The sequence below is a fragment of the Uloborus diversus genome, chromosome 5, assembly GCF_026930045.1.
Source record: "Uloborus diversus isolate 005 chromosome 5, Udiv.v.3.1, whole genome shotgun sequence".
Lineage (NCBI taxonomy): Eukaryota > Metazoa > Arthropoda > Arachnida > Araneae > Uloboridae > Uloborus > Uloborus diversus.
The window spans coordinates 165951768-165979224 of NC_072735.1; the positions used below are offsets into that span (position 1 = coordinate 165951768).

The 27457-nt window shown below is 32.8% G+C and overlaps 1 protein-coding gene across 1 annotated transcript in view; it reads left to right on the forward strand.

Annotated features, from left to right (window-relative positions):
• Positions 1-22790: 22790 nt before the first annotated feature.
• LOC129222048 (prolyl 4-hydroxylase subunit alpha-1-like) overlaps positions 22791-27457 on the forward strand; it is a 106135-nt gene continuing 101468 nt past the window's right edge. The window contains exon 1 of the mRNA XM_054856466.1: positions 22791-22904. Coding sequence (XP_054712441.1) covers positions 22822-22904 — 83 coding nt within the window. The 5' untranslated portion in view covers positions 22791-22821. The remainder of the gene's footprint in view (positions 22905-27457) is intronic.

Genomic DNA, 27457 nt, shown 5'->3' on the forward strand with positions numbered 1-27457 from the left:
ATATTCCGTGCTATTTTGAAATTTTGTAATACCGGATTTAGCTGAGACGAAATACCTGGTAATATCTGTAAATAATTAATAGTTTTTAATTAAAGAGCTTTAACTTTAACTTATTAGATATCTACTGGTATTTTAAATTTGAATTTCTTTTTCGATGACGGAGTATCGAAATCAATCTATTGATGTAGAAATTTGGCTTCAAGAACGCGAACTAATGGAATAACACTAATGGTTAGTGGAAAGAAAACAAAATGATATTTTCATCAATGATGTTGCGCTGAACCGCATTTTCCTGCATTTAAACGCACCATGTTTTTATTTCTTCAACTTCCTTGATCACTCACTTGCCCTTTTGATAAAAGTTAATTTCAAGTACTGTAATTATAAATGTATTAGTGCTATTAATACTTTATACCAGTGGTGACCAACCTTTTTTTTTATCTACGGGCCACACCTCATCCTCATGTTAAGATGAATCTCACGGGCAGGAACAAACATAAAATTTAATTATATTATTTAATTTTTTTCTATGTAGCGTGGGAAAACAAGGAAAATGAATTACAATTACACACCAAAAATTCCTGTCATCATTGGTACACGTTTCTTTTATTGATGTAACTTTGCATTTGTTTTTTACTTCCTTTTACAAAAAAGGAAGTATTGTATTCGCGAAAAATTTTCACTCAAAAATCGACCTTAATTTCTATTTTACTCACCTCCAAATGAATGTTAAATTTTTTTTCGACTCGACCACACGTGGATAAGTGCCTAAGAACGTATAGACACGCGAAATATCCATTTTTGCGATTCCAGAGTTAATTACAACGAGTTTCCTCGTGACGTCTGTATGTACGTATGTATGTGTGTGCGTATGTGCGGACGTGCATATGTATGTCGCATAACTCAAGAACAGTATGCCCTAGAAAGTTGAAATTTGATACGTAGACTCCTAGTGGGGTCTACTTGTGCACTTCCCCTTTTGGTTACATTCGGGGGTTTCTAAAGGGGTCTTTTGCCCCTTTTTGAGGGAAATAATTGTTAATTTCGATGTAAACTCAAGTGGTGTTATAATTTGGCGGACACTTTATTTTGATCGCCAAGTTTTGTCGCCAACTTGGCGATAAATTTGGCGGATTTTTTAAAAATTTTATTTTAAAAATCCGGTTTCAATTTGGCCACTGTTGGTGATATTTAGAGAGTAAACTATTGAATCCCATTAAAAATGCCAATAATGGGGAAATGACATTAAATTGGAGTAAAAGAAAGTCATGTGATATGCACACATCAGCTAATTAGAAACAAATTAACAACTACTTCTTTCAAATTTGCAACAGCCATTCATAATATCGAATGAAGATGACCAGTTGTTTTGGAAGGTTTCAGAATCAACTTTTCGTTCGTAATACATACGCCATATACTGTCGCATATCGTCTAAACCAGCGTTTCTTAGCCTTTTTTGACCCTTGGACCGGTGATGTTTCTTTTTTGTCCCTCTTCTTTTTTTGTTTTCAAGTAAATAAATAAATAAATAGAAATAAAAATAAATAAATTAATGAATAAAATAAAAAACCCTGCATTTGAAGACTTTTTTTTTTATTTTAAAGAGAATTTTATTGCGGGCTGGAGAGGTCCCCCCTTCCCCCTTCCTGCTTTTTTTTTCCCCTAGCAATATTGCTGAAAACTCTTAGAAAACTATGGAAATAAATCACAAAATTCGCATAAACAATGAAATGTAGGACATTGCTATAATAATCGCGTTTCCTTTATTTCTTTTTCTTTTTTTCGGTTTGAGTAGGAAATTTTTGCGACATGGAGGAGCAAAAATCTCTGTGGACCGCCACTTTTTGAGTATCGCTGCGCTGAATAGCACTGTGTGTACGTTTTATCTAACGGCGGAAGACCGAAATTGGAGAATGCTAAGATTCACCGGAAATATTCGGTCTTTCGCCAATGTCTCTGGTATGTGAATGTTGACATTCACTGATGAAAGTCGACGCATTTTTCTACTCGACTAAATAAGACAAACGAAGAATATTCATTCTTTTTGTTAATTAGACCTAACCTCGTTGCTTGTACTTCCCAAATGGGGTTTCCATGGTGCAATTTTCTTATTCATATACCAATTCGAATTTGTGTCAGACTTTCTGCAGACGATGTGGGTTGAATGGGGGGAGTTTCGGAGTGGTTTCAACACTGAAAAGAAAACGGTGTGTCCCGCGCTCCAGTGAATCCCGAGATGAGTGATAACGGGTCAGAGACTATTAAGTCGGAGTTAACGTGATTATTTATATCAATTATCATCTGTGCGTGACCTGAAATTGCTGCCTTCGTTGGATCGCGAGGATGGAGAAATTGGATAAGATAGATATCTTGAAAATGAAAGTGGTAGTTCCTTCACGGAAATTCTGACTGATTTTTTACACCCTGGTAAATTTTCTAAAATATTCTTCGTTTAGTTCATGTCGTTTTCATCGAAACTATTTGATCGACATATGAGGCAGAAGCAAAAGGGATGTAAGTGGCAAAATTAAATATTTGGAGATAAACAGTACGCATGGTAGGTGAACCTCTCCTCTGTCTTAGGGCAAGAGATGGTAATAGTAGCTCTGGTAGTTGCTGCTATACAGTAGGATTTAGAAAAAAAATTCAATGAAAGTCTGTCTACCTAGGATATTATCTTTAAACACGTTTAACTCAAAACTTGAAAATGTCCACTACCATCCCTTTGCTTCTCACTGCCTCAGATGAGCCGTTCAGAGCAAAAGTGATGTAAGTCAATAGAACAATATTTTGAGTTATTCACTGGTTTAGTAGCCACTTTTGCTTAAAAGGCGAAGGTAAAGTCATCATTTATGACAGTACTTCCTAATGTAGGGTTTATATGTATTTTCTTTATAAGTGCACTCGACATCCTCATATATATAATAGCCAATGATCGAGTAAGGCTTCTGACGTCATCAACATTGAAACTCGCGCCAGGGTATGATGATTTGATGATATGCTTTGGTAATGTTTAACATGCAGAGAAAGGCTATATTGTGACAAGGCTGAACTGGATCCGGTCACTTAACTGTTTTACTGGCAAGACTGTGTCATTTCAATTTCAGGGTAATGAAGAAACGAAAAAGCGGTCAACAGTGAACGCTATCTACTGGAGTTTAGGGTTAATCTACTGGGGTTAAAGATAACATTTCAAGTATCAAAGTATCACCAAACAGGCAATTGTTTCGTTCAAATGCAATTTTCATCTGTCACATTTGACGGGCGATTTTTTAGTTTGTACAGAATGCCAGAACTAGCTGTGTAAGAGTTGATGCTTTGTGTTGTTGTTGCTGTCGTCTTGTTGTGATCATAAAAAGTGGTCTTAGTTGCAATTGTGGAGGTTATAGATGTTTGCTTGTTTTACAGTGACGAACTTTTTTTTTTTATAAATCTACAGTAATCAGATTGCACCGTTCTAATACATTGAAAAGTATAATTTTATAAGTTAAATTTCTTCTGTGTCATCGCTTAGTAAATTTTTTTTTGTCTATTTCAAGCAGTAGCGTACGCAAGAAGGGGGGGGGGAGAAGGATTGGGATGTGAGTTCGTATGAAACAATTTACATTATCCAACATTATAAATTTTTCATATTTTGTAAATTTGTATTATATTAATAATATTAAATTAATAGCTTTCGCGCATGCGCATTGAGAAGTTGCTTTAAAAGTTCATATTTCATCAACTTTTCAAATTTTTTATTTTAAACTTTAGTTGATTGATTCTTTACTACGCTTTCAAGTTTTCTGGAAGTTTGGTAAGCCAGGACGGAAAACTTTGTGTGTGATGACTTATGAGCCAAATTCATGTGGACAAAATTGGTATTTTTTAATGAAATGTTTATAGCTTCGTCAATATAAGTGATATTTTCAGGAAAATCTTTATGAAAAAAAATGTACATAGTAAGTTAACTAATTGCTAAAATTTCCAGTTTATTGCCTGCTCTTTATGATGAAGGAGGATCAAAAAACGTTTTTAGTTTCTTCAATCTGTTGCTAGTCCCCTAAATACTTGGGTGATATAATTTTTATTGAAACTTGCCAGCTGAAGCATTCCTTTTTTCTGACAAAAGTTACAGAACAATTGGTCTCTTATTCCAGGGATGCCGAGTCGGTAAGAAAGATGACCAACTCCGGCTCCGACTCTGACTCTGGGAATTTTAGAGCCTTCAACTCCGACTCCGACTCTGCAAGTACTGGCAAAGTTGTGGACTTTAGTGAAAAAACTGATTCCGACTCTTGGAATTTTAAACCTTCAACTCCCAACTCCGACTCTTTCAACCCAAAATCAGTCCGACTCCACAGCCCTGCTTATTTCTCGAGAAATTCGTAAAATCTGAATTTTTGCAAGTGATGATGCGTTTTTGTCCGTCACTGTATCATGTATAGTGGGTCCTAAAATAATATAACATTTGCAGTCAGTTTTAAATAGGAGTTTAAGAATTCAATCAGTTTTTTTTTCACGGTAAGGCAGCTTATGCGTGAATATTTTAAAAATGACTCACATTTACCTAGCCTTTTCTAAATGGTCATAAAAATATTTAACCTTTCAACGCCAAGCTTTCTTGTTGGTTTACATTATTTGGCGATATTAGTTAAAGAACGCCAAATGCTTTGCAATATTTTGTAAGCATCGAAATCTAGTTGATAGTTTAAAAAATTCTGCTAACAGTGGAGATAAAATCTAGAACTTTTCGAGCTTGTTCCTTAGATCTACCACTTTTTTGCATCATGATCATAAACTGACTTAATAAAGTTTTGTTTCGCTAATATTAATTTGGCACAACTACAACTGGATCACTTTAACGAGTATCCAAACAAACACGGTTGCCCATTAACTCAACAGTCCACACAAATGGATCACAGGAATTCCGTTCATTATAATTGATGATAATTGTTGAATAAGAACATCCGACACACAAGTAAATTGGCAACTGTTCTCTCTCTAGCTCGCAAAAAAGTTACAGTGAAACGTTTTGATTTATGTCTTTCTTGTAATGTTTCAGATTTGTAAATGCAATTAAGAGCATTAGTGTTTTCTCTTCTGAAAAGCAGTTTGCGGACATTTTCGCTCTATATTTACAGTGAAGTGCCACACTGATCCCATTAGAAAAGCAAAATACTTTTTGAGTTTATTGATGTGTGACTAATTGAGAAAAAGGTGCAGAATGTAAACGGAGGATGTGTTTTATCCATCCCTTAAGTCGATTTTTCTGAAGCATTTTCGGGTGGGCTCTCGTTCTCGCGAAAAATTTCCTTATTTCTGGGAAAGAGTAAACTCTAGCAGTTAAATTTAGTGGTCCGAAAAGAACACTTTAGATTATTACTAAGCTGTTCAAAAATATGAAATGGCAAAAATTATTTCAAAGATTAAACCCCTTTATTTCAAGTAAAAATTATTAAACCTTGCCATCAGGATTGCCAGATGTCCCGGATTTCAAGAAACTGTCCCGCGACCCGGGGAATTTCCACACGGGACGGCTTAGGTCCCGTATTCTAGCTGATAACAATATTTTACAGAACGAGACATTATTTTACGGAAGAAAAATAAAGCAAAACAAGAAATGTGAAATGATGAGCAATAAGAAAATCATGTGGCAGCAAACGCAAAAATTATTTTCTTTTTGATTTGGTTTGTATGTTTTTGTTTTGGCGGCAGACCATGAGGAACCGGATGGTTGCTTCTTTTTGCTCTTTGACTCATGTTCGAAATATATCTCTGCGCATGCGTCGTCAAACGCAATGAAAACTATTTTTATCCTTTGATAGCGACATTTTGTGAGGTTTAATACTTTGTTGGCATGGAATTTTTCAGATTTATCATGAATAGGCGTCTCAAAAATATCCCCCTTCCCCCTTTTCAGACCAGAAGCCTGTCTCGTATTTACTGTTCTTAATTCTGGCAAACCTGCTTGCCATGGCGTTTATTATTTTAAAATATTCGCTGAACACATAATTCCATTAACGTTGACGAGACAGTGAAATTATTTCAATTTAATTCTTTTTCATCATTGATTTTTTTCCCCTGCATAATTATCACTCACTAGAAGAAGAAAATGGGACGATTTACAGAGGACAGCGTGATAGAAATAATTCATTTAACTGAGAAATTAGAAACCTATTCGGAACTCCAGCGCTCGAATACGCTACTTTGCGGTGATTTACAAAACTGCCGATGAAACTAAAACATTGCCACGTTGAGTTCCACGTGTGTCTGTTGACGTAAACACAGGCAGTTTGTTCTGAGTATTTATTAACACAATCGATGAGTCTTAGTTTGCTTTCAGCTACAGAAATTAATTCGCCCCTTAGTAGCATTCTCGAGCTTCTCAAAATAATGTTAGTTTTCCTTATTTCCTTCTAAAATATGAGTTGATTGAAAATAGTGAAAGCGAAAACTGGATGAACAAACTTGGATAACAATATACAAGGTAAAAAATTTTATTGTTTTGTATGAATTTGTAAGAATATGAGTTTTTTTTAATCTTAAATTAATTTAACTAACCATCTTTTACAGCAGCATTTAGTTGGAATGGACGGTATGCAAAATATTTTCTTGAATATATTATCGTAGAACAAAATGAAAAATGTTTCACCGAGAAAGAATTTACTTTATTCCTTTTATTCTCAGCTGAAAGGTTTCGCCAAATTTGTTTAGGGTTATAGTTTTAGTATTGTGCGAGCAAAGTAGCCTTGGCGAGATTTGGCGTTTTTAGTTAAACCATTTTTAATTTTTATCATGAGTGGAATAAAATGGTAGTAAGATTACAGAATTCGATAAGTAAAAAGGAATAATGGTCAATCAACTGAAAAGAAAACTACCACCATATATCCGTAAGAATTCTGTAGATGATTTGCATAACTTGACATAATTAAATCGTAACTCAGAAATTAGAAAAATCGAAACAGAAAAATTTTAAATTAACCGATTCGGGAATTCGAGAGAAATAACTCGGCAACAAATGCAAAACAATAAGCGCTAGCCAAGCAAGGCAAAGAAGTATCATCTTCTTTCGATAATAATTTGTAATGTCATATTGAATTTTCTAGCATTAATTGTTGTTTTTGTCAGGCCACAATTATTATTTAATTTTATCAAGAATTGATAAATATCGAATTCAACATCGTGGAAATAGCTGCTTAGAACTACTAACTACGTAGTTTGCATTAATCCTTGACGTTTAGTAATGCTTCTTGAATTCTCATTTCTTTCTACGTGGGCCAGAATATCCACAAGACTTTGAAAATTAATTTAAAAAGAATAAAGCGAAAAATATCATACATACGAACAAAAATCACAACACTTTTAGCATTTTCTTCGTTACCACATGCGTTTGTTTCAGTTTTTAAGTCGGCCATTAGACAGTGACTGCAGTGCCCCCTATAGTTCGTTGGAGTTGCGAATGAAATGGCGAGAGTTAAAATAAACCGATTCGACAATAATTATCGAAATTAAATTATTTAAGAAATAACTCAACTACAAAAGTAAAACAATTTACGCGAGCCAAACAAAACAAAGAAATATCATCTTCCTTTTTTGAGAATCAATCACATTGTCATAGAAATAAATTATCTAAAAGTTATTCTTGTCTGTCTTACGGTCATGCCAGTGCACAATGGAACAAAAATGTCATCATATACCGAAATGGTCGCGAAGCTGGACATAAAAAGTAACATTGTACGGAAAAAAGACTACTAAATGAAAATGTAGTGCGAACTCCATCAACAATTCATGAATTTCGAATTCATCTTCGCGGAAATAACAATTTACTATGTAATTTGCATTAATTTCTAACGTTTAGTAATTACTTCTTAATTTCTCATCTCTTTCTACATGAACCAGAATATCCACAAGGCTTAAAACATTCATTTCAGAAAAATAAAAAACTAAACAAAAACAAAAAAAAACGTACATACGAACAAAAATTACTGCCATTCCCTAAGATTAAACGTTACGGGATATGTTTGTTTTACCCTTTTCGGCTGCCATTAGTTAGCGCCCCCTATAATTTATTTTATTTGCGAATAAAGTAAGCCATTCAATGATTAAATCAACGATATTGAAACTATCGTCTGCAGATTTGATAAAAGTTTAGAGTTCTTAAAACAAACTATGACGTTTAATAAAAATCAACAGATGAAAAGTTATGTCAGACTGCAAATCGAAGCAGAATTAAGTTTCCGATAACCTGAAATAACCTACCAGTTTAAAAATGAACCTTTTATCTTTTCTTCGAGAGTCAAAAAAAGTGATTACTAAGGAATATCTTAGATTTTTGTCACGCGTAATAATGAATTCAAAGCGTGACTTTAAACTGAAAACATGAGGTAAATATTAAAGTAGTTGAAGTTGAGATTAAATGAATTCAGTTGGACTTTGTTAAGAACCAAGTAAGTTCTTTCCGAGCTTTTTAAAACGTTCAATTTAGTATTTTTAATAATTATATTACTTATTTTGTTTAATCAATACATTACACATTTCTTTCATTTAAACTACCAGTTGAAGCTTATTTCAATTTTTCAAATGAAGATTATAAAACTTTTTTTTTTAAATATTTAAACCGAACGATAGAATGTAGTGTTATGTTAAAAACTCATTTTGAATTATACATTGTAGAATTCTGGGGTAATTTCAAAATTTGTATTGAAATTTATTGATGTTATGTGTGTGTTTAGTCTTACATTTTTGTCATTAATATCTAAATTATCACACTATTTCCATTCATATTTACTTAAAAAATAACGTAATAACGTGATATTAGCAATACAGTTTAGTTGTCCAAATTTGAAAAATACTTCATAGACTTGCATTTAAATTTTATCAAACGGTATTCTTAAGGTGACTATACGAGACAATCCTGTTTTCAAATCGTCTGTCCCATTGTCCCAGCTAGAATGGTTTCAGCATTTTCAAATTCTATAGTTGAGTGATTTGAACTTTTTACATAATTATTTAAGATATTCTATGCTTGCTCAGCCCTGAATCACCAGTATTGAGTATATTTTCGCTTATGAAAAACTATGGACAAGCGAAAAAGCAAGATTGCCAATCGAAGCTCTTATAGCAATGTTGATTATAAAAGTAAATTGTAGGAAATCCTACAAACATTTCTAATTTAAAATCAGTACCAAATGTACTCAAGCAAATTTGTGCATTAAAAATATAATGCCACACTAATCATTATATTAAAGCATAAAGTGTGAGCAATTTACAATTTAATTTTTTACTTCCTTTTACAAAAACGGAAGTATTATATTCGCGAAAAAATTTTCACTCAAAAATCGACCTTGATTTCCATTTTACTCACCCCCAAATGAATAATGTTTTTTTTTTTGTTTTGTTTTTACTTTCTTCTATATCTAATATATAGAAGAAAGTATTGGATTCGTGCAAATTTTCGAATTTCGAAGGATTCGAACGTTTTGAGGTGTGCTGAGTTCATTTCGACTATTTTTGGAAAATGTCTGTCTGTCTGTGTGTGTGTGTATGTATGTATGTGTATATGTGTGTGTGTGTGTGTGTGTATGTGTGTCACGTCTGTGTGTGACCAGTTTTTTGTGGCCGCTCTACAGCAAAAACTACCGCATGAAATCGAACGAAATTTGGTACACATATGTGCCCGTATGTGAACTTGTGCCCATTGGTTTTTGGCGCGAATTCCTCCAAGGGGGGTGGAGCAATGGGACGTTTTTTGAGTTACGCGTGCTTGCTATTCCTCAGGAAGTAACTGGCGGAATCAAACAAAATTTGGTCCATATGTTGCCATTAACAGGAACAGGTGCTGATTCAATTTTGGTGTCAATAACTCAAACGGGGGTTGAGCTATAGAACGTTTTTCTGTCGTCAATTGTGACTGCTGTATCTCAAGAAATAATGAACGGAATGAAAGAAAAATTTATCGGCATGTAGCCCTTAGTGGGTATAAGAGCTGATTTTATTTTGGTGTCAACAGCTAAAAAGGGGGGGTAGCGCAATCGCCCGTTCTTTTTTTCCATTGTGAGTACCCTATCTCAAGAAGTAATGCTACGTTCTGGTTGAAATTTGGAATACATGTGAATCCATACGTAAACAGGCTTTGGTTCAATTTTGACGCCAATCGCTCCAAGAGGTGTTGATTTTTTTTTTTTTTTTTTTTTTTTTTTGCGAATAAAAATAGCTTTATTAATGCAACAATAAGAAAGATAAATCGTAATAGATTGTCGTCTGCGTATTTCTCGTGATTTTAATTGTATGGAAATGATCGGAAATATTATCTCAATGATTTAAAATTTTTAACTGTTGCCATCTTATGTTTGTTAACAAATAAAATATTTGTAATTAATTCAAGCAAGGCTTTTAAAATAACTTTCAATTTTCGCTCTTTGCTTTGCTTTTGCAATAATTCAGACATTGGGATGGTCGTCAAGTTTTTGCATGTGTAATTTTGTTTTTGTTGGGAATATTGCTTCCTCGTCAAGCATGGGGAGGGATCAGAAAAAAAAAAAAAGAAAAATATAGAAGAAAGTTTCGTGATGGCCACAACATACTAGTTTTTTTTTCGACTCGACCACACGTGGATAAATGTCTAAGAACGTATAGACCCGCGAAATATCCATTTTGACCATTCCCGAGTTAATTGTACAACGAGTTTTCTCGTGACGTCTGTATGTACGTACAGTGGCTCCCAAAAGTGTTCGTACACCTACGACTTTCAAAGAAATAGGTCCTTATCCATTGGTTAGAATTAATATTTCGGAACAGGTATTTTATTATAAGATATATGATCTATTTTTAACAAAACTACATGAAAATTTTAAATAAAACATTAAAACTTATTTTTTTTTAAAATCAAAAACCAAAAAGTGCCGGAAATTTTATCTCACAAAAGTCTTCGTACACTTTGAAAAAATGTCAAAAAATTAATAAATAATCTAACTTTTTACTAAGTTATTATTTAGTAGAATATCATGCAGTAACAACAACAGCTTTTAAACGTCTGGGAATAGATTTCATTGTTTTTTCTTTCTTTTTTTTGAGTAATTTCTGAGTAAGTGTTCGACCGCACTACGAGTCTTACTGTTTCTAGTTCGCTTTTCGTTTCAATGGTGTATTTTCGTAATCTAGCCACCAGATATCTCCAAATATGTTCCATTAAGTTTAAATCTGGCGATTGAGGAGATATTTCTAAGATAAAGGACAAATTTTGAGGCACCAAACGCGAACGTGTGCTTTTTATCGTTATCTTGATAAAAACAAAGTTGTTTCCGATTACCAAATTTTGGGCTAATAGTTTAAAATTGTGTTTTAAAATATTTAAATGAACAGCATTATGTATTATTTCACCAAAAAATTCCAAATTTCTAAGTCCTGATGCTGAGATGCACCCTCACACAAAAACATCTTCACCGTCCTCTGATCCAACTAAGTTCTTAAGATTAAATTCCAAATTTTTTTCTTCCACTTACAATTATACCACAATTTAACCCAAAATGTTGAATTTATTTTCATCTATAAGTAACACGTTGTTCCAAAACGTTTTGAGCTTATTTATCATTGATTTTACGATGGAAAGCGTATGCTTACTGTTTTTCGCACGAACAAGAAAATTTCTGCAGGAAGAGGTCCCATTTAATTCAGCTAATCAGAAACCTTGGCGAACAATTTTAGGTTAAAATTAAACGTAAAATGTTTCATTCAATTCTGCAGAATTTTTTTCAGTTCTGAAATGTATATTTTTCATTTTTTTTTTTAAACTGTAAACCTCTGGTCACGCTTTGTCTACTTTGCCAGTTGATCTTTTCTTACCTTATTTTCGATCCGATTCTTGTCTTTAAAGCATTTTATCAAGCACTTCACTATAGAATGGTGTAAATTAACCAATTTAGAGACATTTCAAACCAATTTACGGCTACTGTGAGGGAAAAAACTCTAATTTCGAATCATGTTTGTTGTTTTCTACGCACACCTGCCAATTTAAAATAATAAGCAGAATATAAGGGAATAAATACACAAAAAATGAAAGGCAAATGATTTTATAGTATCATTACAATGCGAAAATAATAAAAAAATCACATATGATAATTTTAATTATGAATTTATTCGAAAATATTTCAGTGTACGATGACTTTTGTGGCGTATCTTTTTTCTGTCTCTTCGTTTTTTGACAAATTTGAAAAATAAAATCTGGCAATATTTTGAAAAAAACTTCTGGGTTTTATTCAGAATGGCATAGGAATGGTGTGAAAAAAAAATTGGACTTCATATTCGAATTCAGTTTTGTGTTGTTTTGGTTTTATTACAAAATTTCAAGGTGTACGAGCACTTTTTGGAGCCACTGTATGTACGTGCGTATGTGCGAATGTGCGTATGTATGTCGCACAACTCAAGAGCGGTATGTCCTAGAAAGTTGAAATTTGGTACGTAGACTCCTAGTGGGGTCTAGTTGTGCACCTCCCCTTTGGGTGTTTTTAAAGGGGTCTTTTGCCCCTTTTTGGGGGGAAATCATTGTTAAGTTTGATGTGAAGTCAAGTGATGTAATAATTTGGCGGACACTTGGCAATATATCGCCAGTCTTTTGGTCGCCAAGTTTTGTCGCCAATTTAGCAAAAAATTTGGCGATTTTTTTTAAAAAATCTGATTTCAATTTCGCCACTGTTGGTGATATTTAGAGAGTAAACTATTGAATCACATTAAAATTTCCAGTAATGGTTAAATGACATTAAATTGGAGTAAAAGGAAGTAATGTGATGCACACATCAGCTCGTTTATACAATGCAATTGCTAAAAATTGTGAAACTGTCCCTTCAACAGCTTCTCTTGTAAAATTTCATTTCTTCGTATTGCGGCACTCTTCTTCCAATTGAGGACGATAAAACTTAATACATTTTTATGATTCTTCTTTTTCTCTTCTGCCTTTCTTTCTTTCTTTTTTTTTTTTTTTTGAAATTTCTTTTAAATTCGATACTTTTACTAAGGTACTCAATTTTCAATTTTTCGTAAATATGGCTTGCAAGTTATAAGATTTTTAGAATTTCCTTCTTTAAAGTTGTACAAATCAAATAATTTTGTGTTTTGAAAAGATAATAAAAATCTGGGCTGCAGTGTCGGAGAAAAAATGACCTACTCTGGCTTTAGGAATTTTAAACTATCGACTCCCGACTCTGGCTCTCACTCCATTGTCCAAAAACCTGTCTGACTCCGACTCCGACTCCGCAGCTCTGACAAAACACTATATATCAACTGAAAAATATTTGTTTACTTTGTAATTTTCATATTTATGTTGATACTTTTTGGATCATGAAGATAATTCTTACTATATTTTTATGTCTATTTAGATACAAACAAAATTAGGACTGATTTTAAATTTTAATTCGAATTTTTACTGAAAGAATGGTAGTTTATTACCAATAAAAGACAGGTTCTATTATACCCTTACGGTTCTACAACTTTTAAACGCTTCTTTATATCTTCCTTGCATTTTTTTCCCTCTCAGAGTAATGATTTAATTTTCTCCCTCAGGTTCTCAAGTATCTAATACCTGACATATCAAAGCCCTTGGTTTTCAAATCACTATAACATAGCTTATTTCTAAATCTAGAAGAGAAAACCATAGGAAAAACGGATTCCAGTTTTTTTTTTTTTTTTTTTTAAATAAGGTGCGCTAAGGGGCGGACGCTCCCCCATAAAAATTTCGAAGTTTTGTTAAAACGTGGTTTTGGACCACATTTGGTCATGTTAGCGTGAGAAGAGTTTCGAGGCCTGTCTTCACCAATTTTCCGAAATTAAAATTCCAGAAACGCAATTTTAGATGGCTGGTTGACCCACGTGAAGCATTTGCACTCAAAGGAGGAATTTTCTGATTTCAATGCAACCATGAGATGCTATAGACAAAACCAATGCGTAGTAAAGCAGCAAAATAAATTGAAATTTACGCTTTTACTTTGTTAAAATATTTTGAAAATTAAACTGCGATTGGCAGTGTTAAAATCAATGTTTTGCTTCCTGATTTTAACAACAACAGAACTGCTGCTTAGAATTCTGCTATGAGTATAATTTTGCATATCAATAGAAACTTGGTTAAGAATTTTGCTGAAGTAAAAGGCCCCATTAAAACGATATTTTTCGACCCAGATTTGAACACAAGTCCCCTTATTAGCACTAGCACGCTGCTTTATCCGACCGAGCCAATGTGTCTTCGCTCTCGGCTGTGAAGTAATGTGCAATAAAAATAGGAAAAATAACATTTTTTGACAAAAAGAAAAAAGAAGGCAATATTTAGACCGTGGATACCTTTTTCGTCATTAGTAGACACGATAAGCTTTAAAAGGAGTAGTAAATCATGGAATTTGATGAAGGAATAAATAAGATCTCGTGTAGCGACAGAAAAACAGGCAAGAGGAATCATACATAAGATGCTCAATGATATTATCAAGGTACATTCGGGGACTCTTCCCAGAAATATTATCATAATCCAAGCCATAAATTCGAAATTTTAGACAGTCCTTGGTGATATTAGAGGTAGGAAAGGTTCGGGGAACTTCGGAATTTTTACTCTAAGTCCTAAAAATAGAATTTTAGACGATGTTCAAGGATGGGGGAGGGCTGTTATTCGAGAGTTTGGGCAGGGGTCACTTCTAGATGCTTCTTGAAATCGAAGTCCTTACGCAATTTTAGACCATCTTTGATGGCGATTGGAGAAGACGTGGGGTTCGGAGACTTTTTCAAAGTCAAATTTCCAAAATTGCTCTTCTAGGCTAGGTTTGATTGCGTGAGTTGAAGGGATAGAGAGTTCGGGACCTCTCTCCCTCCTCTTTCTTTGGCAATGTCTCTATCTTTTTTATTTGATTAAATTATTGATAAAAATGTTCTGAAAACTCTCCATCAGTTTTTCTTTTCGAAAATTATTTGACTGCTTTGGTTTTTCATAATGAAATTTTCAATTTCCAGCCTTATATATTTTTATTTGTTTGAAATACAAGCGTTTGCAGCCACCGTCAAAAAACACTTTCAAGATTTAGAACTGATATGGTTCTTTTCAGCGATACCTTTTCACTTTCTTTTGTTTTAAATGTCATGCCTGCTGAATATCGATGTAGAATTCTTTTTTTCCCCCTCGCTTTTTATATTTAAACATTTAGAACTACTGGTGTGACATTTTAAAAATCTGGCTTACTCTGTTTCAACTTTTTTTCTATTTAAAATGTATTTTGGCGGCACATATATTTTTCTCCGTATTAACTGCGATTTCCACAATATTTTTATTTAAAAAAAAGGCAAAAGAAAAAAAAAAGATAGAAATGTAACAATGTCAGTTGCCCCTACGAAGTTATGTTTATTCACCAATTCAATTTTTATTTGACTGAAGCTTCGTTAAAAAAAATGTTGGAAACATTCGTTTCAGCGGCCCCCAGTTAGGTAAATCATAATGCAGAACCTTGGATGTTCTTAAATAATATTCAAAGATGGCATTTGCTTTCAGAATTTCGCCGAAAAAATACCCTTTATAAAACCTTTATTTTCTTAAGATCGCGAAGATTTCCTTTCTGAGTGTTTTTTTTTTCTTTTAAATCACGAAATTGGTGACTCGATTTCTGAAAAACTAGAGGAGGGGGGATAACGCTTTTCTTGGCGAAAGCCCTGGTGCCCCCCCCCCCAATTTTTGGTAACGCTACGCCTCTGTTAACAATAGATTGACTATTTCAAGATACATTAAAAAATGGAAACAAACGTAATAAGGGACCTATTAACTCCTTTACATTTTAGGGTTCTTGTTCTGCTCGAATCCAATCGTTTTTTATATCTATAAGTTTTTTAAAAATGAGTTATTTTTTGAATAAAATGTAACTTTTCGTTCAAACTTGAGCAACTTAAAATTTTTTACGATTAAAGGCCTATGGGGAAAGTGGAATTCTATATGAATAATAGTTCTAAAAGATTAATTTAATTCTAACAAAATTTAGAGAAGAGATTTTCTGACGTAGAACATGCACGGGAAAACCTTTTTCGAATTTGTTTTTATAAAGAGCATTTGTAAATGCTTATTTTAAAATTTACAACTTTTGTTAAAATTTTGAACATTTCGTACCTTTCTTGAAATTATGAATAAGATAAATAAGTTTTCACACGTTTCTAGAAATTATTCTGTGCCTCTCCCAAATGTCAACCCCAGAACCGCTCTTGCTGCTACATTACCGAAATTTGAAAAATGAATTATATGTACATGTAAAAATGAAACTGCATTCAGAAAAAAAGATATCTGAGGGTCCTGAATCTTCAAAAATTTAGAAGAAAATCTCTTCGTTTACAAATTTTGATATTTAAATTGGAATCAGGGCTTAATTTCTAATAAAAGAAATGCGGGAGCCTTACAGTCTTAATCACTTATTCTCATAAATAAATAGCCTACATTCCTTCAAAAATGCAAAAACTCACATAAATTAAAGAAACTTACACTCGAGCTTTGATCCTGTGAGCTCCCATACAAACTAAGCCCTGTTAGAAGTTATCTTAAAAAGTAAAAGACAATCCTCTAAGAATCTGAAAAGGTGCTTGAAATAGAAACGAAAAGTGAATGCGAACAAAAACATACATACATATTCTTCTAATGGGTATCATAAGCCTGAAGGCGTGTATGCGCTTAATCTTAGAAACTTTCTTTTGCGACCAATCCGATTATAAATGTTTTAACGATTCTCTTGCGAATCAAAACATCATTTTAAATATTATTAAATCCCAAAGGATTGTGGTTTACTTTCCACTTTTTGCAAATGTCTTTTTTTTACAGCTTTTCCATTTCCATTACTGGGTCGAAACGATCAAAGAAAATGGAACAAATTTGGTTTGAAAGAAATAATTGCAGCTTCCATTGTGTTGCCAAGTGATAAAGAAATTGTTTGTGGTATGATTAGAAAGGTCTAAATTATAGGTTTTAGTAAACTGCGGGAGGTAAACAGGAAAACTAAGCAATGAACGGGACGAATTTAGAGCATACTTTTGATATAAGAGAACTTTAAGAACCTCTTCAGTAAAATAATTTTTATCTTTAGCGAATACGAAGAGGTTATTTTTTAGTAAAAAAATACATATGCAATTAGACTTCAAGACTTCAACTTAGCTAGCGGGATTTAAAATTACATTTTAGGCCACATCTTTGAGACATTTAAACTTAAGCTATTGATTTAATGTTTACTGAATTCAGAGAATGTTTTTGATTTGTGATTGCTTTCAGTTTGTATGGATTGAATTTATGACTGTAATTAAAATTTTGTTATTTGAGGGAGTCTTTGAAATGCTAACTGCGACTTTTTTTAAATACAGCATCGTTATCAACCAATTTCAGAATGCATTACTTCTATAGTCCTATTCAAATTTCATCTGATTCTTTTGAGAGATTTACAATTTGCTTTCTTCAGCAGTATTCAACTTTTTAAGCTTTGGGGAACCTTTGAGCTTACCGGCCCCGAATTTAACTCCATGCCGCCCCTAGGCAGATTTGAAATCTGCCGCCCCCCCCTAAAAGAAGCAAAAACTCAAACAAGTGTTTCTGAAATTTAAACTGTCAAGCTTATGAAGAAATGATGACGTTTTACATTTTTGGGAGGTCACAGCGATCTTCCAAAAAATTGCCTCCGAGACTTGATATTAACAGAAAACAATTTGAAAATATTAATAATGTAAAAAATAAAATAAACGTCAATCACTCAAGAAACCAGTACTGAATAAATTTTAGTATAGTACTAAAAATCTTAGCCTAACTCAAATCTTGTTGCGATTTCTGGATAAACGCAACGACACTTTCTGAAATTGACATCCGCTTTTTATCTTTACTTACTATTTTAAGCTGATCAATTACCCTGATTGAAAAACATTTGATTTTGATGTGTGAAAGTAATTATTATTGAATTATAAGAAAAAAATTGAATCTGAAAAATGAAAGAAAGGGAATATTTTACTTTCAAGAATAAAAAAAACATTAAAAAAATGTGTGGTTAAAGCAAAATTTGCTGCCCCTGAAAATTTTGCCGCCTTAGGCAGCTGCCTACTCTGCATATTGGGAAATTGGACCCTGGAGCTTACCGTTTTCTTGAAGGAACATCTGGATCAAAGAGAAGCAAAAATAGGATATCTAAACTTTGTCTTACTCAAATTTACAATATGTATTGTTTATCTATCTTTATTTTATCTCTAGTGGTACCCGCACGGCTTTGCCTGTAATAAAAAATTAAAAGGTCATTTGGTCCGCCTGTATATTTACAAATAATGGATGATGAATTTCTCGTCAATTGGCTATGTTAATTTGCTCACCCAGTGTATGGTAATTTGCTCGTCCACGTTATGAGAGTTTACTCTTCCATATTATGAACATTTACTCGATAAAATGTTCTTAAAATTAGAATAGAAAAAGAACAAAATCGAATTTTCAGAAAATCGTTTCAAGGTGCTCATTCCTATGCTACGAACTAATTTTTTACCAAATTTCATGAAAATCGGCCGAACAGTTTAGGCGCTGGCTATGCGCGTAACAGACATCCAGAGATCCGGACATAGACTATCAACTTTATTATTAGTAAAGAAGACAATACAAGTATCCTATGTATAATAAAATATAGAACGGTAAGCCAGCAAATGGAGCGTTTACTTGGTTTTCTAAAATATATTCTATGAATAAACACCAAAAGCGACAAACAAAATATTTATATTTATGCTTATTTTTACAATCAAACCTCCTTTAAGAATTCGATCTTTTGTAAAAATTACAATTTACTAAACATTTAGTGATCAGTAGCGGAATCTCGTTGAAGTTTCAGAGAACCCACTGAACCTAGGTTGAGAATTTCTGGTTTACTCCAACGAAATTATTCCATTTGTCAGACCAACCGGACTGAAAAAGGTTTTTGGGCCTCTTTCAGCCACTGGGAATAACAGTAAAAAATATAAGAGTCAGTGCTTCGGAATAAAGGGTAAGCAAAATGCCATTGAAAAAAACCTGTTACTGTCTACTATACAGCATGCCTACGTTAGTCTTATTAGGCACAGTGAAATCCCATTACAACGAACTCCAAGGGACCGATGAAATTTTTCGTTGTAACGGATTGTTCGTTGTAACGGAATCGTCTTAAAACTTCCTTTATTTTCATAAATGTGTTAACTTTGCAAATCTCCACTCTAATATAATTAAATCTGCAACATTTACCATTATTAACGGTCTAAAATATAATTAAACATTATTTATTCCGAAAAAACAATGAAAAATATATTGAACTCTAACCCTTTTGTTCATTGGTTGTCTTCAAAAAAATGATTATTTTCTTTTGTACGAGATTTTTTCCCAGAGGGCATTATAAAAGATTAATTTATGACACTTCACTGACCACTAGGAAAGATATTGGCATTTGTTGTCATAAGTCAGTTTACGTTTCAGCGTGAACGGAATTCCACCTTGAATGGCTCTATTTCGAAAGTACAAACGGAGTTTTCACGTTACGACTTGTGAAAGTCGTTTTTTAATTTCCGAAAACAGCAATAAGTAAAAAATATTCAAACTGTTATTGAGAAAAACATTTCGCTGTAACAAATTTTTGAAAAAAAAAAAAAAAAATCATTTCGCTAAAACGAGATTTTTTTTAAACATTATCTTATCGGGTTTTAAAACGGGACCACATATTTTGTTCGTTGTAACGGATATTTCGTTATATCGGTATTCGTCGCTACGGGATTTCACAGTATTTTTATTGTTTCAAGTCTCCACGATTTGTTGGCTAAAGCCTGTGAAGAAATCTATTAGTTGACTAAGGCCTAGTCTCTCTACTGCGCAGTATAAGGTAACTGGAGCAACATCTGCCATAGAGTTTTCATCAAGAACTCATCCCCAGAAGTCGCGTTTATTCGGCAGACTAACTGGTGGAGATAACATTTGAGGCAGAAATAAGCAAAGGCATGTAAGTGGCAAAATTAAATATTTGGAGATAACCAGTACACATGTTAGGGGTGAACCTCTTCTCTGTTTTGGGGAAAGAGATGGTACTAGTCGCCCTGGTAGTTGCTGCTATACAGCATGATTTAGAAAAAAAAATAATGAAAGCCTACTTAGGATGTTATCTTTAAACGGGTTTTACTCAAAAGTTGAAAATGTCTACTTACATCCCTTTGCTTCTCACTGTCTCATTTAAACTTTAATTTTCTTTGGTGGTAAAATTTTGTTTTGCTTGTAGTTGCTTGACCATTGAACTTGTAACAGATAACAATGTATTTTTCCTGTATTTTTATGTAATTAAATAAAGTTCCTCAGAGACCCACTTGTTCAGATTTATCTGAGCATTTAAAACCGATAAACCAAGTAATTGGTAGGTGCGGGTGGTCTCTGAGGGTGTCAAGTGTCAAGTGAACATTGAACATGAAGAACTGAGTTACGATTTTTCACCTTTTTCGTGGTTTAACTATAGATATAGCTATAAAATAACTCAGTATTTAGTAATGACTAGAAATTTTTTTTTCTCCAGTCCAAAAGTTAACTGTTTTTTAAATGTTGACTTAGAAAAATTTCCTTGTTGTGATCATTGCTTCATATATGTCTCAGCTTTCTCACCTTTTTTTCCATTAAACAGAGAAACAAAGTTATCATATAATTTTTTTTTTAAATAAATTTGGGTCTTCCTTCTGACTCAGCCCCTGGGAATGTATGTGCCCTGCTTGCCCTTCGGGTAACCAGACACTCCCCCAAGCGAGCTCCTGTCGACCACCGACCACCTGCTGGGAACCAAAATTTTAAAGCGTGACCTAAAAATAATCTGTCACAATCTCAAACTGATTTGTAATTGCGAAAATATTTAACTTCAGCATTAGCATAAAATATTCATAAAACCAAATGAAAGACATTCATGAGAGTTGACAGTTGTGATTTAGAGGTGAAAGTTCTCCTGAAACACAGTATTTAATTATTCAAGTTGGAAAGAGAATGCATAATTACGTTTACTCTTTAAGGTCTTCGATTTTTTTGTTCTTCAAAAGTTTAATTTCCATTTTGAAGTCATAAATGTCTTTCTTTATGATGAGCGAATAGGTTTGAAAGATTTAGGAAAGAATACTAATGGATAGAACAGAATAGGTTTTTTTACCACAATCATGTTGACATTTCGACAAAGTAAAAAAAAAAGTGACTGAAAAAATATTTTTTTTTTCATTGCAACAAATGCGTGTTAATTACAGGGGCGGATACAAGGCAAGGGGGGCGCCACTCTTTTGAGAGATTTTCACGGGCAATTTCTTGAAATTGAAGTTGAAAAAGCGAAATTTTAGACGATTTCTTATGATTTTAAAGAGCCCCTCCCCCCTAGAAATATTTTGGAATTGAAGTAAGACATTTGTGATCAACATTTGTAAACCAATAAACGTAGTAAAGAGAATGTTATAAAAACACTGTTCCTCTCTCGAAAAGCTTCTGAATCCGTCCTTGATAAATTAAAGATGTCAATATTTCGTACTAAGTTCAAATTAAGTGAAGTGAAATTGAAAGGTTAAAAATTGCCCACTGGTTTGAGAAAACTGATGAAATAAAAGACAAAACTAAACAGGGCTAAATTTGCATGGGAGCTCAAGGGAGCTCAGTTCTTGCACTTTCTTTTCAATGATGTGTAAATTTTACCATGTTAAACGGAATTCAGACAATCACACATTGAAATAAGTCCTGAAGACTATAAAGCTCCCATAATTTTGCTAAAAATTAAGCACTGACTGTAAATTGTGTAACTTGAGCATTGGAAAGAGAATTGATTCATTTTTTTTTTAATCCTAAACCTCGAGACATACATTTTAAAAATGCAATTCGAATTCTACTGTTATATTATTTATCTACAAATCGTCTAAGATTGAAAAATAGTAAAAATAAAATTTGTACCATATCAATAATGCACATTGCCTATACGAGAACGAGGCAGTGAGAAGCAAAGGGGTGTAAATAAGCTTTGTATAGTTTTGAGCAAAACGCGTTTAAAGTTCACATTCTAGGTAGGCTTTCATTGATTTTTTTTTTTTTTTAAATCTTGCTGTACAGGGTTACCAGTATGCCATCTCTTGCCCCAAAACAGAAGAGAGATTTTCCTACTACTTGGACTGGTTACCCCAATTTTATTAATTTTAGCAATTACACCCCTTAGCTTATCACTGCCTCATATGACAGCACAGAGATGTCTATTAAAAAAAGGTTTCTCCAACGTTTTGAATCAGAGAAAATACGAAAGTATGTGAAGGACATTATAATAAACTTTTTTAAAATGAAAGCAAAATGTAGTAATTGTCGTTATAAATTGCAGACTTTTGTTTTACAAGTAACTATCTTATAAATTAATTTGAAAATAAAAGCGCATTTACTAATTTTATTTACCACCCCCTAGAAAAATTCCTGATGTTCGTTTATACGTTCTAGATTTGTTTCAGGGGTCGGACAAAGGAGAGACCCTATGTGCGTTGAACGGAGAAAGAATTTTCTGAAGTTTTTTGTCCTTACACTCTTGGGGGGGGGGGGGGGGAAACAGCTAAGCCAGCAGAAAGAAGAATGCAAAAAAAAAAAAAAAAAAATCACGCATCTTCATTTACGGTGGTATCTAGGAACGAGGGGGCCGGCCGTGAGGTTCCGATATTAGTTATGAGAAATAAACAACAATCAAAATAACTTCGAAAACCGGTCTTGTCCCTCGTGAAGGAAAAGCTGGGGAAAAAAAAAAAAAATCGTGGATCTTGGAAAGTAAAATTTCGTCTGTCTTTCCCCGGGGACCGGTTCGGCGCTGCTGTTCTCGTGACCCACTGAGATGGAGGCTGAGCGGGCTGCAATCAGATGTTCATCCGTGGCCTCCACGATCGGACTTTTCTATGATCTTCTCCGGATGCGCAGGTCAGTTTGATCTTTTTTCCTACCTCGTGTTTTACCCCTGGCTCTATGTATCGTCAGCGCGTTTCGGAATTCTGTTTTTATAGCTCTAAACACACTGCACCTGAAGTTTTTTCCTTTTTTACTCTACTTCTTTCGTTCTCTCTTTCTTTCGTTTTCTTCTCTCCTCGTGTAACAAAAGAAAACATTCGATCAGAACAATTATTTTCACTTAATATAGGTTACCTATCATTTATAGAATTGTTTAAATTTTTATTTTCTTCAACTTTTTTATAGCTTTAAATTTCACCAGGGGTTCTTCTTTTTTCACTCTACTTCTTTCATTCCTTCTTTCTTTTTCTTCCCTCCTCGTAGAATTAAAAAAAAAACATTCCGTAAGAACTATTATTTTCGTTTATTATTGGTTACATATTATTAATAGAATATATTACATTTTTAATTTCTTCATTTTTTAACAGCTTTAACTATCACCAGAGTTTTTTTCTTTTTTACTTTAATGCTTTTCTTTCTTTCGTTTTCTTCTCTCCTCGCATAATGAAAGAAAACATTCAATCAGAACAATTATTTTCACTTATTATTCATTACACTTTCTTTAACTTTTAATGCAACTTTCTGTCTTTATATTTGTATTCGTTTATTGCTCGTTGTATTGTGTCATTCATTGTAATTTTTCTAGCTGTCTACAAACCTGGCTAACCTGGAAAAGTCTAGGAAATTTCTGACACCTGGAAAAGTCTGGAAATTTTTTAGTTCGAGAGGAAACGAGGATAGAATTTTTTTCTGATTATGAAGCCAAAATTAAAGCTTTGCCTTTACTTTTTTTTAAAACTAGAGTACATAGATAATATTTTCCTTTCAAGTAAGCAACATCAATTGTTTTTTTTATAAAATTTTTTATATCGTTAAAAATACATATAACATAAAGATGGGGTATTGAAGCGTTTTTTTTTTTTGTTTTGCACAAAATAAATAAATAAATAAAATAAAAGCACGTGTTTAAATAGAAGTTTTTATTTCTTTATAATATCTAATACATTCAGAATGTACTTAATACATGTATTTCTATTTAATTCTTAAAAATGTTTTTCTTTACTCTCTATGAAGTTATGAATAAAATTATTCTCTTTGTTTATCTAGAAAAATATATGTATGGTGATTTCTATGTAAGTACTTTTTTTTGGTGTCAGTTGAATTTAAATACTATAAATATGAAAATAAAGTGAAATTTAAAAAAGTGAAAAAATTCAATACATAAGTAAAATGTATAATAAGTGACAAGTACTACAATATAAAACATAAGTGTACCGCACCTTTTTATTGTTTTAAAAACTCATTATTAGTTCGATGTCAGGAAATTTCATTTAGTCGGTATAGAAAAGACAAGGAAGTTTAATCCTTATCTGGTATAGCAATCCTGTTTTTTACATTTTAAATTTTGAAAACGATTTCGAACAATACATCTTAGAAGTGTGCTGATTTGTAAGTACGTCAATTTTTTTCTTTTACTCAAATGGTTCAACTTTGAACAAAAAATCAATTTTCTCTACATTGAAACATTATGTAACGCAAAGCAAGAGAGCAACAGATCGTTTAAATCTTATACCGATTGAAAAAAAAGGAGACATTTAAAACAAAAGAACGATTTGTTGCTTGCTAAAAGAAATTTAAGTTAAGAATATTAAATTTTAACAAAATTATTGATTCAGAAAACTAGACGATGAAATCTATTAACTTTTGTCATAGCTTTAATAGCATGTCGGCGGCTGAAATTTTTATATATTTCGTCTGCTATAGTTTTGCTCCTTTTCGAGAAACATTTTTTAAAACTAATTAGTGTATGTTTTCTGCGGGGTTTTTTTTTTTTAGTAACATTCATTTAATTTTTCCAAGTAATTCTCCATTGATCTTGATAATCTTTCTGAAAATATTGTTAGCAGTTGGAAATTTAGATGGCGTTTTTCAAGCGTTTGTTGGGAATGTTGAGAAGAAATTGCCGGAGTTATGTTAGACCTAATTTTCCCCTCATACCTAACATTTTCCGCAATTTTTCTCCTCTTTCTAATTTTTTTATATACTTACCGGTAAAAGTTAGAAAGAAAAGAATTTTAAAAAAATGAAGCTTAATATATATCTTTTTAAGAACAAAATAAACAGGGAAATAAATAAATAAATAATGATATAAATGAATAAATATCTAGTTCCATAAATGTTGAAGAAAAAAAAAACGAAAGTAGGTTTGTGACACTGTCGGTTTGCTCCTTCCTCTCTCCCAAATAACTTTTAAGGGCATAGTTCGATTCGAACGAAACATTACTGTACGAAAAATCTTCAAAGGACTCCAAAGGACAATTTCCGTGTTTCACTTCTTCATTTAAATATTTTTTCATTCAATTTTGAAAGCTTGAAAAAAACATTCCAAAGCGAAATTTAAATCCTACATAAATCCTGAACTGATAAATGATCTGTTGATTTTTTTTTTATTTTCTCGAAGAAATCAAGATTGCTTATTGATTTCCGATGCTTTTTATTCGCCTTGTAATGGATAGTTAGAATGCCACACAATCCATTGACCTTGCTTGAATTTTGCTTTCCAGAAATCGCATATCTGGTAACAAATATTATCGTCTGCTTTTCCGCACGCAAAAATACAGCGTCTTTTCTTTTTCTTGGCAATTTCTTTCAAAGTGGATATCCTTTGTACTATTTATTTTATCTCTACAAAACTTTGATATTATTAACTTTAAATGCTTAGATATAGTAGTTTCAATGAATGCTTACTCGTTCAATCATATCTAATTTAAAAATTTCTTATACCAAAGACTTTTTAATGGCCAACTGATATTAAACGGCACGAGACAAAAAATAATACTTCTTTTACTGGCAAATATCATCAGAAGTTGAAGGGACAGTTTCCTCTTTTGAAAAAACGGATCTAACTGGGGAAAACTTGAAGATATCTTGTGATTGATGTGGATACCAATTTCTATGCCGAAAATCGTTTTAATATAATATACCTACTGCCTTTTAATGACACAATTAAAAAATAGAATAGCCAATCACTTTTTTTACTCAAATGCGATCATTTTTTTCACTCTAAGTTAAAAAAAATTATTAGTAGGGGAACATGGGGCAAAGAGAAACAGTGAAATATTTACTCTGCTTTTAGCTCCACTTATCTGGTATTATTTTAACTATATAGAACTGTATGTAGTCTATTATGCGTTTGTGGAGAGTATAGGTTTTGGGCGCAATTGATATTGAAAACTTTTGGGGGGTTAGACTCCTAAGAGCAGCTGAATACCTCCTCCTCTTAAGTGCTACTTAATAATCTCAGTATCCATGTTCGACAAGTTTGCATTTTTTTCTGCATTAATTTTCAACAAAACTTGATAAAAAAATATAACAAACGAAAATGATTTACTGTTCGCGCTAAGAGTAAAATCCGTTTCAGAATTTTTGGAAAAAAATTTTCTGCTGTTTATTTAATTATTTAAAAAACTATATACTGCGTAAAATAAGAAATAACAACGTCATAAAGCACAAATTACAGATTATTGCATACACGTTAATGCCGAAACACGTGTTCTGCAATTTGCGCTTTTTGACGTTGCTATTTCTTATTTTACTTTTTAGCACAAAGGTGTTTATTTGTTATGTTATCTTACATACTGCGCATTGTATAAATACTTCTTCTGCATAAAAACTAATAATCAGAATGCCTCCAAATTAGTAGATTTTAAAAACTAAAGAGAGAAATGAGTTAAATTTTATTTAAAATCGATCATTTTTCATATGCTACTTCACAGCAAAAAGCTACATTATGGCATATCATTTTTTTGTATCAAATGTTATGCAATTTGTTTTTAATTCCCCTGCCTACTTAGTTGATTACTTAAGCAAATCTAAAGATTAGTTACGCTGATCTGTAGATTACGCAATCGGAGTTAAGGAGGAGGGTCATGACTTTTTTTAATTATGACTAATCGATTTTGAAGTGTTTTCAACACAATTTTATACTATGTGCAATATAAACGTATCTTTTTTCTTTACTTTTTATGGCGCCAACATACACTGTTTCTTTTCCCCCCCTTTTTTTTACTTCCTTTTACAAAAAAGGAAGTATTGTATTCACGAAAAATTTTTCACTCAAAAATCGACCTTAATTTCCATTTTACACACCCCTGGATGAATAATGAGTTTTTTTTTTTCGACTCGACCACATGTGGATAAGTGCCTAAGAATGTATAGACACGCGAATTATCCATTTTGACGATTCCCGAGTTAATTACATCGAGTTTTCTCGTGACGTCTGTAAGTACGTATGTGAGGATGTGCGTATGTATGTCGCATAACTCAAGAACTGTATGTCCTAGAAAGTTGAAATTTGGTACGTAGACTTCTAGTGGAGTCTAGTTGTGCACCTCTCCTTTTGTTTGCATTCGGATGTTTCTAAAGGGGTCTTTTGCCCCTTTTTGTGGGGAAATCATTGTTGATTTCGATGTAAGCTCAAGTGGCGTTATAATTTGGCGGACACTTAGCGATATATCGCCACTCTT